Source organism: Sinohyriopsis cumingii, chromosome 3 (genome assembly GCF_028554795.1).
Source record: "Sinohyriopsis cumingii isolate HCF-2022 chromosome 3, ASM2855479v2, whole genome shotgun sequence".
NCBI classification, from domain to species: Eukaryota; Metazoa; Mollusca; class Bivalvia; order Unionida; family Unionidae; genus Sinohyriopsis; species Sinohyriopsis cumingii.
The window spans coordinates 69,737,573-69,754,417 of record NC_142963.1 but is presented as its reverse complement, the minus strand read 5'-3'; the positions used below and the strand labels follow the sequence as shown (position 1 = coordinate 69,754,417).

Here is a 16,845-nt window from a genome sequence, read left to right as displayed (position 1 = left end):
GGGTTGCTTTCTGTCACTGGATAAAAAGCAATAATATATTTGGGGACAAAAAGCACACATGGCGAAACATTAGGTTTGGTTTGGTCGATGTTTTATGGCGGAGCAAAACAAGTAAATTATTTAGTGGCAAGGCCAATTGAGCGCCTTGCGCAAAGACACACCACAGTAGTTTACCCAGAATGATCATATGGTAGAATTCGAAACAGTACCCTTTCGGTCGCGAGCTTGACATGCCAACCACTACGACACTGCAGCTCCTGTCTCCATCAGCCGTCTCTTAAATACATACCCGAGGTTGTAAGTGGCATATCCTACATCACCAAGCTTGCAATTGGTCGATATCTGTTACAAAAGCTCCGTGATAAACATCATCGTAAAAACATGATCACTATTAATACTGACAACGGACATTTAGGAAAGCAAACGTAATGTGTACATAGTATGATGGTTTCACTATTACATTTACTTTGGAAATTATTTTAAATTTCTTTTTTATTTTAGAACAAATTTATTTTGTTTTGTTTTAGAAGTTTCCCAACTGATCAAAATAACGTCGATAAATTTACTTCTGAACTTAGGAGTTTAAATATGTGTACTTGGAGATTAAAATTTCCACACGTTTAGTTTGTCTACCAATATTGCGCGCGATCACCTCCAAACATCAACAATAGTCTAGCTCCTTATGTATTTCATATCAATTAACTACTCCATAGATATTAAGCAAATTCACAGCCATAACAAACTGACAGAGAACATATGTTTCGAATTCATTTTAGAATCGGCCAACATAGCAAAAATGATATCACAACCATTTCAAGCTCTTTCAATTTCTTTCCATGACCAGTTCCTGTTCTACATCTATTCCTTCGCCACAAACAACACCATCATCATAATCAACAAACAAACAACACAACTGGTATCATCACAGACTTCTCCATCTGCTCTTTCTAGTCTGTAGTAACAGTTTTAGTAGTAATAGTAGTTTTGTTGATGTTTTTGAAGTTTGGTTATCATGACGATTGTATGTAGTAGTTGGAGTATTAGACTGTTTTTTTTTTTGAGTATTAGACTGTTAGTTTGAGTATTAGACTGTTAGTTAGTTTGAGTATTAGACTGTTAGTTAGTTTGAGTATTAGACTGTTAGTTTGAGTATTAGACTGTTAGTATGAGTATTAGACTGTTAGTTTGAGTATTAGACTGTTAGTATGAATATTAGAGTGTTAGTTTGAGTATTAGAGTGTTAGTTTGAGTATTAGACTGTTAGTTTGAGTATTAGAGTGTTAGTTTTGAGTATTAGAGTGTTACTATGATAAGTCATCTATACGTACATCCAACAAGAAAGCATGTATGTATATATTGACGGTTGAAGATGAATGTAAGGTTTAGAGTACATTGTTTCCGTTATGTTTTGATATTGTACTGAATTTGTATTTTTGTCCTTATACAGTTGTTGTGCTGTTTGTAGTATATAGTATAGTAATGAAGGTATTCGCCATTATTAAGATATCTGCCAATGAAATAATGTCCGTATTTCAAGGATTATATGAACTTTTGAAATATTTAAATATCACCAATTTGAACTATTTTTATCATTAAAATAAATATAAATCATAAACATGCAATTCATAAACACATTGATTGAAGTTAGATAATTCAAGTGTTTTTGTGATGATTTTAAAATCATAACATATGATGCGTGTTGTTTACCGTTTTGGAAGAGAGTGTTATTATCAGTGACGCAGTTATTGTTGGAAGAGAAAAGACTGAGGATGGGTAGTTGTCATGAAATCGGTGCAGTATACACCTTTAAATCGTGTCGCCGATAAGAATACATGTTTATAGTTGCTTGGCTGGGTCAATGTACTTTTTGTATGGAAGCGTAATGAAGTCATAAACTGCAGATTTAATCTCAAATCTTAAAAATAAAAAATTACAGCGAAGTGAATGCAGACGTAAATATTATTGAGTTTTAAAATGTACGCGAAAATATGATCGTTTTTTCATGTGAAATAAAACAACATTTTATTAAATCTAATTTCATTTGCTCGAAAGTGTTATGACTGTTTGCTTGTTTCCCCAATTTTTAGCTCACTTCGATATATTATGGGATTATAATAATGTGACGATAACACCATTGAAAACAACGTGAAGGAGGAAATTTGATGTATCACCGTCATATACATTTCAAAGAAGATTTACAGAAGCAATTGGGAACAAAGTTAAACTAATCAGGAAATTGACAGTGTATAACCAAAGATTTAGGCTAGATTTAGTCCAGTCCAGGGCAAAGACACTATATTAACGAATGTTATTTTTTGTCCTGTCCAGGGCAGTAAAAGTATAAAATTGTGTGCTGTTTTCTTCCTGTCCAGGGTAGGCACATTATATAGCTGTATGCTAATTTTAGTGATATCTCGGACAGGGACCTTATATGACTATGCTAATTTTAGCGATGTCTCGGACAGGGGTTGCCTCGTTCGCCTTGCCTTAGGGCCGGGCCTGTGTACAGACATTGTGGAGACGGGTACACGGGATAGGCAATGGGCCATGAGTGGTAGAACAAAGGACGATGTTATATTGCAGAAATCTTAGTCGTATCAGGAACTTAGGAACAAAATCTTTGTATGATTACAATTAATATTCTTGTCTCTTTCTTAACTTTCATAGTATACAGCTTGCTGGAACGATTCAAAACAGCCGTCTACCGACCGAAAGTGATCTGGATCGAATCTTACCATCGGACTGCATGGGTCAGCTATTGGCATATTCTCGGGCAAGACACTTGATTCCAATTGCATCATCACTAAATAATCTACTTGTGTTGCTGTGCCGTAAAACATCGAACAAACAATAAATGTCTATTTCTAAAACAGGTTATCAAGAACATGAGCTACGATAAGCTTGTGACCATGAAGATAGAGATGCATCCGTCTAGTTATGACTGGTTTCGTGTTTACCTTAAACGGACACGGTGTCATAGAGTCTTCTAAGTTGAAGGACGGGGTAATACACCACTCGTCAAAAACTTTTACCATATATTTCTACCAATCGCCGACACTATCAACTACCTGCTAGATATTCAATGTAGGCTTAGATAGTCTACTTTTCGGATGAAATTATTTGCTATTATTGTTTAAAAAAAATAAAATCAAATATGACTAACACGTAAATGACGGTGATGATTACTATTGTATTATGAACCAGACATTAATGATTATTAAAGAAATAAAAATAGGATGAATAAGATCTAGAATGGCCCATATAATATTATTAAGAAAGACAATTTTAAAATATTGTGCATGACATCAAAAAGAGAATATTATCAATATCACTTAAAATAAACTTTTATTACTTGCAAAACGTCAAAGGTGAGATGTCTCCAGCTTTATATCAGTGATAATTTGTGTAAAGCCAATTTAAATTAAATTAGACTATTTTTCAATGCTCTGATATATAATATCGCATTGTAAGGTAAATAATGGATGTTTGCGCAATTTACTCTCGAACCTGATTAATTTATCAATACATATTTTCATCTGCGCCTGCGTATATCATTTGCTGTGGACCATATATTAACCGTGCAATATTTCTTCTTTGACTGTTCCATTTAAACCAAACGGCACAAGTCATCTATAGGTATGTTCCCCTCCTCACAGCACCCAAGTGTGTTGTTTCTAAATTGAACTGCGCAAGGGTATCATACAGCTAAATTTTATAATATGATCCAATGCATAGTTTAAAGGAAAAACAACATGAATGGTATTTCTAAGTTAAAGGCATTTCTCAGTGCAATTTTCTGTCATAATTTGTGTGGCTATCTTGCCTTACATGTACAGAATGCAGTCGGGATCTTGTTCCTGAAAGAAACGATAAGCATATAGTTCAAATTATCACCTTGTTTCAAAATGACTATCGACACTTTCTTGAAAGTTGCATATATTATATGCAAAAACAGGCGATGAGTCAAAAGTTATCATTGAATTTTGAAGAAGAAAATCACATTGAAGTGTAGAAATATTTGCTGTACACAGATTTTGTTTTACTTCACTGCTTAAAGAGAGTCTCATAATTGTTTGAAAAAAAATGAAAAGCTTACCACGAAGGAGGTAATGTTAGTGAGTGCAAAGGTAATAAAAAGCAGCCTGATTAGTTTACATTAGTAATCGTGTTGTGTAGTTGTTCCTATTAATGTTGAGCACAATCACTAATATTCAATAGCACCGGCTTTGCTTAATTCATTAATGCTAATAGCCATGAAAAAATTTAAAACAAATAATGTATTGTAGTTGTGTGCAAATATACGTACTGCCTTATGTCAAACGAACGACCGTACCTTAAATTCACGCGAACACAAACCTCATTATAATTTCAATTGTAAAACAGAACTAAAAGGCCCATACACTAGTCTTGCTTGGAGTACGATCAAGGTGTTATAACACATAATATATATTTAATGACTATGCAGCATTGTGACTCATTTTAGACTTGACACTATATGAAATGCTGACAAAAGAGAATTAGACGGGAATAATCTAGAGCAGTGAGTAATGCACTTTGAGATAACAAGTAAGTTAAACTTTGTGCACGCATATGTAAATTTACTGTTACGCAGATTGTTCGAGAAAAGGGTGTGCTTGGTTTCCGAGGACCAGTCATTCTGTGCTAAAGTAATTTTAAAAAACATAAATGACAATCTTAACTTGTATGTTTTTTTTATATGGAAAGAAGTTCTAAGTTAGAAAGAATTTCTCAGATTTCTAAGTTGATATTTTATTGCAATGGTCTTTCTTGAGAAATCTCGCTAACATGTATTTTTTCTGTATATAAGTAATAACTAATACGAGTAACTAGTGTGGTATCCATTCGGAACACCTCATGTTTTTCTGCGGAACGCCTTTGGGATAGGATTAGGGTTAGCCGAACCATCTGCAAGTAACAAAAAAGTGAGTAACTTTAGTGTGTCCTAGGAGAATAATGATATTTAGTTTTCTGGCAAGCGATTGTCATTCCAATCATTGTGTTGATCTTTAGGAACACTTCGTGGTTTTCTGCGGATCAGCCCTGGATTAGTATTTGGGTCAACTCTAACCAGTTTATTTCTGCTTACCGTAATACTTCTGTATGTGCGTGTGTGTGAGTGAGTTTTTTTTCTTCAAGGGTAATTAATGACTGAAATAGTTTCGACCTCGCCTAAAGTTCCCGGTCATCTGGTACAATTCAGACGATAGTGTTGCCGAAAAGTACTCACGTGTTGCAGAAATGTAATATAGATATTGGTCCTATTTTTATGACAACTGCATTGATGTGCTTTCAGTTCACTTTTATTTATTTTTTTATATTTTTATATTTTTTCTTTTTTGTCTTGCAACTGAAAAGCTGATATATGATGATTCCTGTGGTTATGGTTCTTGTATTGGTGTAACTGCTACATTCTTCTTTGCCGTTCCTTTCATGACGATGTTGATGGAAATCGAAATCGGGAGCGAGATTGCATGGTCCTAAATCCATGTTATGGGCTGTTTAATAACTTTGTTACAATAATGTAGCCACATTTTCAAAGTCCAATGCTCCTATAGTACGGTTTTTATATCACTGTATTTTCGGCGATCCGAAAGGTGGTGGTAAATTTCGAGTACACTACAGGAACAGTTATCATCAAGCGATCAGTGATTTCTAGAAAGATCCCATTTTGAGAACTACAGCATTTTCGCAGTCTATTATGCATATTTTGTTTTGCAGTTCTCTTATCATGGTGGTAGTATCTTCTGGCCTTTTGGGGCTCACTGTTTAACTTTTATTTAACAGAATGTATTGAAACAAAACTGTTCCTGGCTTCTAGTGGAAGAAAATAATTTCATGTCGTGACTGATTTAGGTAGCAAAACTATATGTATTAACTGGTCCTAGTGAAAAGTGTTATAGGTTTCATCTATCCAGAGGCTGCCTGTTGGCTACCTGCTAATGACGAGATATTTTGGTGTGATCTAGTATATGTCAGTCAGGTAGTAACGATCAAATATTTGGAAGCTACAGGAAAACTGTAAGACACAATGCAGTGCAGACCTTGTACAACCTCAAGGAGGTAAATAGCTTCACATGGTAACAAAATACCCCTTCCTGAACAAGCAGTGACAACTGCTATTCATAAATGTATGTACGTCCATATTACCATTCAATGGTACCTTTGAACAATAGTGGCAATCTGGTACCACCTAAAATCAATATATATATATATATATATATATATATATATATATATATATATATATATGCATTGATACTTTAGGTTATATTACGTAAAATATTCTATGACAACAGTTTATGGATGCATCTGAAGGCGTATATTTTTACAATAAGTTCTCATGGGCAAAACAGGTTTATCAGCGGTCCCTTTAACCCTGAACTTTGCCTTCACGTCAATAGGATAATGCATAAAAAGGTCGTATATAAAGACGGTTACCGCCTCCTGTGTTTCAGTTAATCACCTACTTCAGATAACTCAACAGTTTTTGGTGTAATACCAAACTTTGCCTTACTTATCTATCACCTAGTACCTGTCACAGACTAACATCAAATGGCGGATATCGCCTACCAAAACTATGTAAGTAATGCCAGCCGTGAAGATGCCGAGGCGTACCATTCCAACTTTCAGGCTTTCAAGGGAGGACTCACGCCACAGCAAATCGCCGAGTATTACTCACAGTGGGGCGCCAGCGGAAAATACGACATTGTAAGTTTATTTTTAAAGAATAATTACAGAAATCCCCTCCCATTTATGAATTGACAGAAGGTGCATTTGATGAATATTTTCCTTCATATTCATGTTCATTTTTTATTTGTTGATCTATTTATTTATTTAAATGTTTGAAGTTTGATGACCTGGTTGGTATTTATAATTTAAAAAACGTTATTTCATTCCTTATGTTGGTGTGAAAAGAGTGTTCATACAAGTAAAGAAAAATATAATTTGTGAAAAAGATTTAGTACCACTTTTTAACATCAAATAATATCCTGGCGGCATAAATGTAAAGACTTTCAGGCAAGATCGTCTTTAAGAATAAACTTTCACACCGAGAAACAGTATTGTCATCTCAAGATTACTACTCAGTACACATTTATCTAATATCGAATTTTTCTTGAAAGAGAACAAATCTTCAAATTTTACAATACATGCTCAAAGCTCGAATTTGTGCCAAACGAATGACATTGCACTTGTTGTATTGATTGGTGTCATGCATTTGTGATGATTAAACATTTGTGTGGTCATGTTTGTTTCTTTTATATAAATCGATTGTCTTTTGTCCTGGCGGCATTGAAGAAGTTTGACACAGGTTATTAAACAGAAGCAGAAATAAACGTAGAGATCTACCTGAATTTCTTACGTGATGATGCGCTGCTTTGGGGATTTCGTCGAATTCCGTTTCCTCGAAGGAGCCGTGACCTTGTAATTTACATTTTGTATCTTCGTGACTGTATTTGCTTCATACATTAGTACAAATGTGACTGACTGTGTCGATCTTATAACCACACCTGTAATTTTTTCCCATCAGAAACATATCAACTATTTAATATATATGGGTCGTTGTTACTGAGAAAAAATGCTTTAGTAATATAAATTTAGAGGTTTTGTATGATTATTTAACTTTAAGACAGAGTTATGGTCTTTAACTTTACGTGTGCTGTTTCTTATACTCTTGTGCACTTCTAGGCCATATCCTAGAGATCAAATTCAAACTTTCAAGTTCTTCTGGTTTTCGTTTTTGTTTTCCTCGTATGTGATCTTTTCGAACGTGCCCCTCTTTTTCACTCTTTAAAACTTGTAAATAATGGGTACTTGAAAAGAGGAGACATGCATTTCCTATTTCATTACAGATTTCGTTTATTCACGGAAGCTATATTTTGAATCGTTTTTGCATTTATTTCAGCATCTTGGTGCGAGCCGTTACATGGGACCAATACAAGCTGCCCGTGCAATTGGAGAGTACTTTGCATGTAACAGAGAAAATGTACGAATTCTTGATGTGGCTGCCGGTACTGGAAAAGTGGGACAAGAGGTGCGTATCTGGGTCGGATTATCTTGTTATTGACTACGGTTTTATCTAAATAGAAGGCTAAAGCGTATGGCTTGATATCGCTCACCTCGCGTACATAACTTCAAAAATTGGCAATTTGTATGAACTGAACTAGATGTAAGATATCTACGAAACATTATCATATATCTAATTTACCTGTTTTATTGTAACTTGATAATATTTATTTTCTAAAATACTGGCATAATTAGTATGTATTGATCTATATCATGATGATATAAACTTATTTACCATGTGTTAATGAAATCGGATGAGAAATTAGGCTCTGGAAAGGTAAAAAGCTCAGTCAATCAGTCGCACGATCGTCTCGTTTATACACGTAGACGTCACCTAGTATAGAACATGTACAAGACCTGCATTCTATGAAAAACATTTAAGAATCTGGAGCAAAATGTGATAGAAATTCACTCTGCAGACAGGTTAAAAAGATTCAGTCAGATATAAGATTACCCCTTACATTTTCGTGTATCTTACTCATAATCAGACTCATCCAACTTCTTGGTGATATAAGATTATGTAACAAGCTTTATCACGATCTAATCAGAAATATAAATAATAGTATTGAGAAACTCAGCCAATCATATTCACGGTCACCTGATTAATATGCGTTGATATCGCTGAGAATCATGCTCTTATGAGATCTTGATAATATAAACTTATTTACTAAGTTTGATCAAATCCTATTTACCAAGTTTGATCAAAATCCTATCAAACTACAGTCTCAATAGTTGAGCAAAATTAGACAATCAAGAGCAAGATATCCCTCATTAATATGCACTGGCCTGCCTATTAATTAAACTTGTGCAGCATCTTGATGATATTTACCAAAACTTTTGTGTCGTTTCAGTCATTATGGCGATCAGATATACAAAGTGTAAGAAGTTCGAAGCTAGAGAAGACACCCATGCGACGTTCCTTGGTTGCACCAAATGTCCACGCCACTTTTCTGTAAAGTGGATTAAATGTTATTTAATGCCACTTCCAAGCTAATTAGAAACGTGGTTGCAATTTCATGTATGCTTGACTTGGCGTCATTGACCATTTTTCGACTGGCGGAAAAATCAGGCAATGACCATGCCTGGACTTTTTCTCAACCAGAATCCTAACAGGAAGTTGATACCAATCATCGACCTTTGTCACCGCAACCAATACATTCTACAGCCAAAATTAAATATGTAGATGGCGATATCAAACTATCTCTCCATTAAGAAAGGACGATTATGCCGTCAGTCTCGGTCTGATCGACGCATATTTTCATGTCCCTATCCAGCCAGCGTCACGAAAATTTTGTCAGTTTGCTTACGGCGGCACGATTTGTCAGTTCAAAGTCCTAGCCCTTGCAATTCGTTCAATATCAGCCGTTGGGCTTATACTAAGATATTGGAGTGCATTGTCACCCTGTTCCGGTTGACTACATCTATAACGACGGAAGCGTACTTAAACGACATCCTCCAAAAGCGTATGATAAGTTCGATTCTACTCCAAGGCAGGAACGACCTCCTTCTCATCTTCATGCATCTCAGTGTCTCGTCCACCTAAGGATGTATTTTCTCATGGATGTTAATCGGGAACGGCTCCCCCGCGTAACTTAGAACTGGTCGAATTCGTTTCCAACAAGATCTGGATTTCAACCAGAGTTCTTGCAACTCATCGGAATATTCAATGCGTCAGCGAGCTTGATTCCGCTGAGCTGTCTTTTTATGCGCCCATCATAGATGGCCTTGCTAACTCAGTGCTGCCCCTTCTCCTTGATCTTGATCAACAAGTCATGATCACATCCGAAGTACGATCATTCCAAAGTCAGTGGCAAGACTAGGGTTGGCTGCTGTAAAGCATTTCTCTGAAAAAGCGGACACGATAGTATGTACTCTCGGTATGCTCTGAAGTCTCAGAAGATTTCAGCTCATGAGATTAGAGCAATCTCTGCGAAGCTCGTCTTCGAACGCAACGTTTCGATCCGAGACATAGCGGAAGTGGTTACTGGCATTCAGGGTCAACTTTATTCAATCTCGGAGAAACAGCTTCGCATAGACAAACTGTGGATCTGGTGGGTCCTATGACAGCGGCCTAGATGATCACCAGACCCAGTTATGAGTTAATACAGCCTCGTAGCTTATTTATTTTCACCTGTGAAATTTTGTAGGCAAGAAGATTTCAGTATTAATCTTCTTAATCGTATAGGCGTCACAATCATGTGAATTTACGCTGTGCTGCTTATGAGTCAGGAGAACGGGTTATTGTTCACATGGAGAATCCAGCCATAATTCCCTGGAAGGATACCCGAAGCAGAGGCTGAATACTCAGCATTTCCTTCTCCTATTACATACTCTACTAACGTTAATGTGATCTGGAAACTTAATTATAATAGAGAGCAAATTGTTTAAAGGAATGTTTCTCCTAGAATATTTACCCGATCACGTTACTTAAAAACCAACCATCCCGCCATGCGAGCATCCATGTTCACATATTGCTCAGCTTACAATCTAGCGCTACCTGGTGGTTACGAAGGGACATAATCGGCAATAGTTCTTGCCTTTTGTCTGTATGAAAGAGACAAAAGGACGATTTTTCGTCTTTTTAGTCGGACTGGATTCTGGATGTAATAGGCTTATATCCCTAACGTTTTTGTAATCAGGAACGTACTTGAAATGAATGTACTTAAAAGAGACTTGCTTTTACTCATAGTTGTAAATTTTAGATTTATTTCAGCCTATCTACCTCACTTGCATTAATATCAATTAAAAAATAAGGGTCTCAACATTTTGTCATTAATATGTATGGCTGTCATTATTATACTTATGCGTAGTCTTTTAGGCACAAGCCTGTGTTATAAGTTTTAGGACAGTAGGTCCAAAACATAACCTCCGGAATGATAATATGTTCAGTGAGTCAGATACAATACCACTTCGTTAATACACGCGGATTTTGATTATTATAAAACTCAGTCCAGATATGGATGGAATCACTCCATATTCTAAAATTGGTCAAATTGTTTAATAAATATTGACTCCAGAGTAACAATACGATCAACCAATCTGATGTAGTATCACATAGATCATTATCAAACTTTGATGAGATATTGATGGTATAAACACCTTTTCTGATGTTGATCAAAATCAGATCAGAACCATAATCTCAGGAACGGCAACACGCTTAGCCAAACGAATACATGTATACGATCACCTCATTTGTATGCACTATAAATTATTCATGTTCGACCGCGTCCAGAATATTGATGAAACTTATCTTCAGCTTTGATCAAACTCGAATAGGGAATATGGCCTCCAGAGTGATAAGAAGCAATTATTGATGGACAGACATCGCACAACAATCAACGCACACATTGTCATGCCATCAACTCATTTGGCTTACGGTCAGATAAACTAAACATGCAACAATCATGAATTACTTTATTCATCTAAATATAAATGTTCATTAACTCATTGTTTTGTAATCAAAGTATCATATGGAAGTCCCGCTATCAAATTCCTCGCAATTTGCTTTATTCGATATATTTTTTAATGTTTGATTGCTCTTTCTTGGAAAACAATTTTACTACATTGCCTGTAAACAGGTTTATCAGGCTTAAACAATTCCATTGCCACTAGACGAAGATATTTTTTATATATATATTACAGCTTTATAATCTGGGGTTTCGTAATCTGGACGCCTTGGACCCATCTGAGGGTATGCTGAAGAAAGCGAAGGAAAGAGGTGTCTATAATCATACCTTTCAGCTCTACTTTGAGGTGAACTTGCCAATACCTGATGGTATGTTCTGTGCTTTGTTTATATGAAAATAAGACATCATCCTATAACAAACAAAATAGAAAATCTGAACATCGAGGTGCATTTTCAGCAAGTTAATTGCTAATTTACTTGTTTTCATTTGCCCATATTTGTTTAATAAACTCTCCCTATTATTAGAATGAAATAGACAGGTATGCAAGTTTGTTTTAATTGCCCTCATGTATCTCTCCCAACCTTGAACTTATCTTTACAAATGATTTAGAGGAACAATATCGATGATAGATTTTTTTATATTACACCCTGATCAACTTGAACAAAATGTAAATGAATGGTTATATATTTTGTGTGAGTAAACCTGAAATGAGTTTAATCATGTCAGTTTTGGGATATGTTCCATCATGTTGTACAATGTTAAAAGAAGAAGAAAAATGTTTTAAACACTTTAATCTTACGAACTTGTTGATAGTAGACTTTCTACGTTAACATATCTAGCCATCTGCCCTCTTTCTTTCCACAGATTCGTATGACTGTTTAGTTGTTGTTGGGGGTATGGGTGAAGGTCATTTACCTGCCGAGACTGTGCATGAGATGATACGTCTTGTAAAGCCAGGTATGTCATGAAAAAGGACAGAGTACAAAACACCTCTTGTACATTGAAAGGTTAAACATAATAATACATAATCATTGGTAGATGTTATTGGCATTAATACTCTAATACAAAAGAAGCTTGTACAGTAGAACTCTGGACAAATTGGATAGAAGCGGAGCATCCTGATAACATTTAATGGCATGGACATGAGCACATGCCTTGGCTAAAATGTACTTGCATAATCTCTCTACATGTACCATCAGGACCGGCCCTGGGCAAGGCGAACGAGGAAACCGCCTTGGGCCCTTCGCTTTCATGAAATCAACTCTGCAATGCAATTATTTATTGCTTGGGGCCCCACTCATCGATTTTGCTGCCTTGGGCCCTGAATACTGCCTTTGGCCCCGCACATCCTAGGACCAGGCCACTGTACCATGCATGTTTTGTATGATATTTTTGAAATACCGTTTATCATCTACAATGTAGAGGAGAGATATTTTACTACCAAGGGCTTTGAAATTTAAGGTACGAGGCAACATTTTGGACTGGTTTTCATACCACTTACCCAATGGGAAGTTGGCTAAAGGGGCTAACATTGTAGATACATGTTCATTAGTTGTTCATTTTTAGTTAACTACTTCCGTTTTGTTCAGATATTTTCTGCAATCTGTATACATGCCATTATACCTGGAATCATGAAACCGGCTGAAGTGATGCATCTTGACAGGGCATCGCAATAGTCACTGTAACCCATATTTTATGTTTTATCTTATGTTAATATCTCAAACTCTGTACATGTTAAAATCAAGAAGCTAAACGATTGTATGCATCTCTATCAGTATCATCCTCTTCAGAGTACGTTAATGTGACCTACGGAATTAGGTTAAGTTTTTGTGCTTGGCTCATGACCAATAGGTTTCTAAACCCCGTGTAAGCAATGTTGTACACTGAGTCATAAAACCAGATAAAGGGGTACATCCTAAGAAAAACTACGCCCTTGTCGCCAAGGTAAGTCCCCCTGACCTACGTCTTACATGTCACTGACTCGAATTCAGTTTTGTGTTTTAAGGTTATCTCTTAATGTCTGTTCATGCTAGAATTAATAAAGTATACAATTATATGCATGACTGTAGCCTACATTTTGCACTTCAATGGCTTAAGTTAGGATTTTGCGTTTAGCTCAAAACCAAATGTTGACTTATTACACAAAGCAGACATACAGGATTACATGGAATTATGAAATTTGGTGGGGGATGCATCCTGATGCGTTATACATGCTCAACACAAAAGTCTATAACTGTGACATGTATTTCACTCTTCTTTCACTAGGATAAGATTTCCTTTTATGTTGACGTCTTTGTCACTGTTCATGCCAGAATCGTGAAATATATATATATTCGTTCCACACCCTTCATAACAAAGAAATTTCAAGGTGAGCTATATTTCATCTTTTACTGGCTATTGTTATTTTTGGGGGACTTACGATCGCTTTATTTTTGTGGTATGCCATATTCATTATATCGTCACTAGAACCACAAAACCTGGAGACGGCATGCAGCTTATAAGTATTATACCCTTCTTATAGAAAGGGGTAACTGTGACCTAAATTTCATGCTTCAATACTATACTAATATGTTATTGTTTAATGTTCATTTCTTATAGTTATGTTTTTATTCCAATGATGAAATTGGATAACGGAATGCATCTATGTATGTATTACACCCTTATAACCAAAGAAGGTCACTTGACTTACATTTCAAGGTATACTAACATAAACTACGTGACTTTAGCACTTGACTTGACTTTGTCCATGCTCGATTTTAGCCCCATGGCTAGATCTCTTCCATTTTTGACTTTAGCTCATAGCTAGGATTTTTTTTAAAAAAGAAAAGCCAAATTATCCTCTGGTACTAATGGACTCAATATAGTACCTCTTATGCTATGTCAAGGAAACAAAATGCTCCTTTGATTGCTTTGTCTTTAATGCTCTGTCACAATATGTGTGTATATATGTATTTATATTGTGTAATGGCATGTGAGAACGATGCTGCCTACATGGTGCCGATTCAAAGTTTACTGCCATAAATGTAAAGATTAGAAAGGTAAACCATGATTAGTTGGAAAATAGATAATATTTCGTTAACAATAGATCTTGTCTGATTTTCTTTTCAATGATAACTAATGTTAAAAATTTCTACTGGATATGATTTCATGATGTGAAGACATAAGTTATGTAATAATTGATTCAACTCTTTTATAAAGTCTTTACAATGTGAAGAGAAAAATGCAATATATACAAATGGTAGACAACTTTTTAAATTCTAGATACGCATAAATTAGTAATTCAAGGCCATCTTTATTATGTGCATTAATCGCTTTCTTACTTTAAAGACTTCAAACCTAATTTGATTTAAAACTTAATCACCGTGTATATATGTTTTGTTTGTTTATTATTTTACTGAGAATGGATATATTGGCGTCTAATTCCTTTTGATGGGGATGTAAGCCATTGATAGCTAAATATCATCATGACTGACTGCATCCGATAAAAAAGTATGTCAAATACCCCTCATTTTGAAATATTCTTTGTCAGTAAGGTCAACATCCTCAAGGTGAATAGCTTTTTGGCAATCAGCAAGTGTTCTCAAGAAATGTACCTTCACTTTCGTCGAAAGCAAAATGAATTGCAAATCGGCAAACGTTTGGCAGAAATTTAAATTTTCGAGCTTAAGCAATGAATTTATTTGCGCATTTTGATATTCCTTTCTTGGAATGTTGCAGGTAAGTTACTTTACTTCATTTTCACGTTTGTTTAATAACAGGTGGACTTGTTTGCATAGCGATGAGGGAGGAATACCTTCAATATGTAGAAGCTTATAAAGATAAACTCCAGCCATTGATGGAGAATCTTGAAAGGGAAGGAAAATGGTACCAATACAAAAAGGAACATGTCCCCAACTATGCCTTCGGAAAAGACGGTACAGTTTTCCAATATGTTGTACATTAATTGGATCTGCGATGTGGTGGACAGGAAACTGCATCATGTGACCGGAATCTGCATCTTGTGACTTCATGGCAAGTGTCTGGGATGTCATGTAACAAGAAATAGTTTATAACTAACGGCATTGTCTGCAGACAATATGCTTATATTGCTCCTAGGCAGCGTTCATTTCTTAGTTATAGTTGTTACCACCACACTAATGCACACATGACCAACACCCAAAACAAAATATATAAAAAAATATAAAAATATATTTTAAAAAACACAAGAGATCTATCTGTTCAGGACCATGTCTGTATTTAGACCAGCATCGGTTGAGGGGAGTTATCCAGGATATATTTGTATTTAGAAATAAACCAAAATAATAATTAAAATGCTGTTGAAACCATATGGGTAGTATAATATATTATGTTCTTATTGTCTTGCATACCGATGTTATGGAATTGTTAACAACCGTTATAATGTATAAATTTTGTCAAGTTGATGTAATAATGACTTACTTTTAGTATAGGTACATAATGTCAATTCAGTGTGAGTGCATGGCAATTGATGGATCTTAGCATATATGTGTATTTCTAGTACAGCATTCATACATTACATGTAATATTAATAAAGACTGCAAATCATATCATGCATACAGCATATTTTTCTTGTTTGATCTCTTCATCTTCTTTTTCACTTGTCCATCTAAGAAAAATTGTTTTAAGTCTATGACTTATTTCTGAGTCGATTAAAAGTTACTGAGGATCATCATTTTTATAGTAATCAATATCGAAATGTGTGTCGTTTCATTCTCAAAGGACAGTAGATGCAGAATACAAGCCGTGTCTCAAGTTGACTATAGATTTCCAAAAATATGTATACACTGCCTGTGCAATTTTCAAAGGTACAGGAGGAGAGAGTATTATAATTTTTTTTTAAAAACCTACTCAAGTCAAATGTTTTGTCAGTCTTAGTTTACATTAATTTTGTGCCATTCCTATTTTCTGAATGTATTTGGTCCTGAAACATAAACATAAGCACTTTTTACAAAGATCACTGGAGATCTATCTGTTCAGGACCATGTCTGTATTTAGACCATTCAAATAGTCCGGGCCAAGATATATAACAACACAGTGGTGGTGACTTCCCCACGACCTACTATGAAATTAGCACTGATGTCTCATGCTATAGAAAGCGTAGCCAAATAAAAGTAATACTCTAAGTGGCATACTTGTTTTCATGGCTATCATGAATTCAACTTACATTACTACTGCTAAGTACTTCTATTCTGGATTCCAACCTTGTCCATTGACTTGACCGTGAAAGTACTCCTCGATAAAATGATGCAATCCACATAATGGAATACCACACTTTTAATGGTTGATTGATAATGGGTTCATAAATAAATACTGGCCACCATGTGCTGAAAAATGA

General features: G+C 35.3%; 1 protein-coding gene across 2 annotated transcripts; it reads left to right on the top strand.

Moving 5' to 3' along the window:
• The first annotated feature begins 4,532 nt into the window (after positions 1 to 4,532).
• Positions 4,533 to 16,057, top strand: LOC149803057 (methyltransferase-like protein 27). Of its 2 annotated transcripts, none has more exons than XM_089952615.1 (6): positions 4,533 to 4,566; positions 4,852 to 4,943; positions 7,925 to 8,053; positions 11,728 to 11,860; positions 12,357 to 12,449; positions 15,251 to 16,057. In XM_089952615.1, exons 1-6 carry the CDS (start codon positions 4,548 to 4,550, stop codon positions 15,433 to 15,435), a joined length of 651 nt encoding a protein of 216 aa, XP_089808741.1. In that variant the 5' UTR covers positions 4,533 to 4,547; the 3' UTR covers positions 15,436 to 16,057. The 2 variants fall into 2 exon arrangements, with proteins under 2 accessions (XP_089808741.1, XP_089808740.1); XM_089952614.1 differs by lacking the exon at positions 4,533 to 4,566 and adding an exon at positions 6,477 to 6,729.
• Positions 16,058 to 16,845: the final 788 nt, after the last annotated feature.

Excerpts from the sequence above, each read along its gene's own strand:
- LOC149803057 (XM_089952614.1), top strand. The coding sequence starts at position 6,574 with ATGGCGGATATCGCCTACCAAAACTATGTAAGTAATGCCAGCCGTGAA. Across the intron at positions 11,861-12,356 it reads GAACTTGCCAATACCTGATG|ATTCGTATGACTGTTTAGTT; the intron begins GTATGTTCTGTG and ends TTCTTTCCACAG. Across the intron at positions 12,450-15,250 it reads GATACGTCTTGTAAAGCCAG|GTGGACTTGTTTGCATAGCG; the intron begins GTATGTCATGAA and ends GTTTAATAACAG.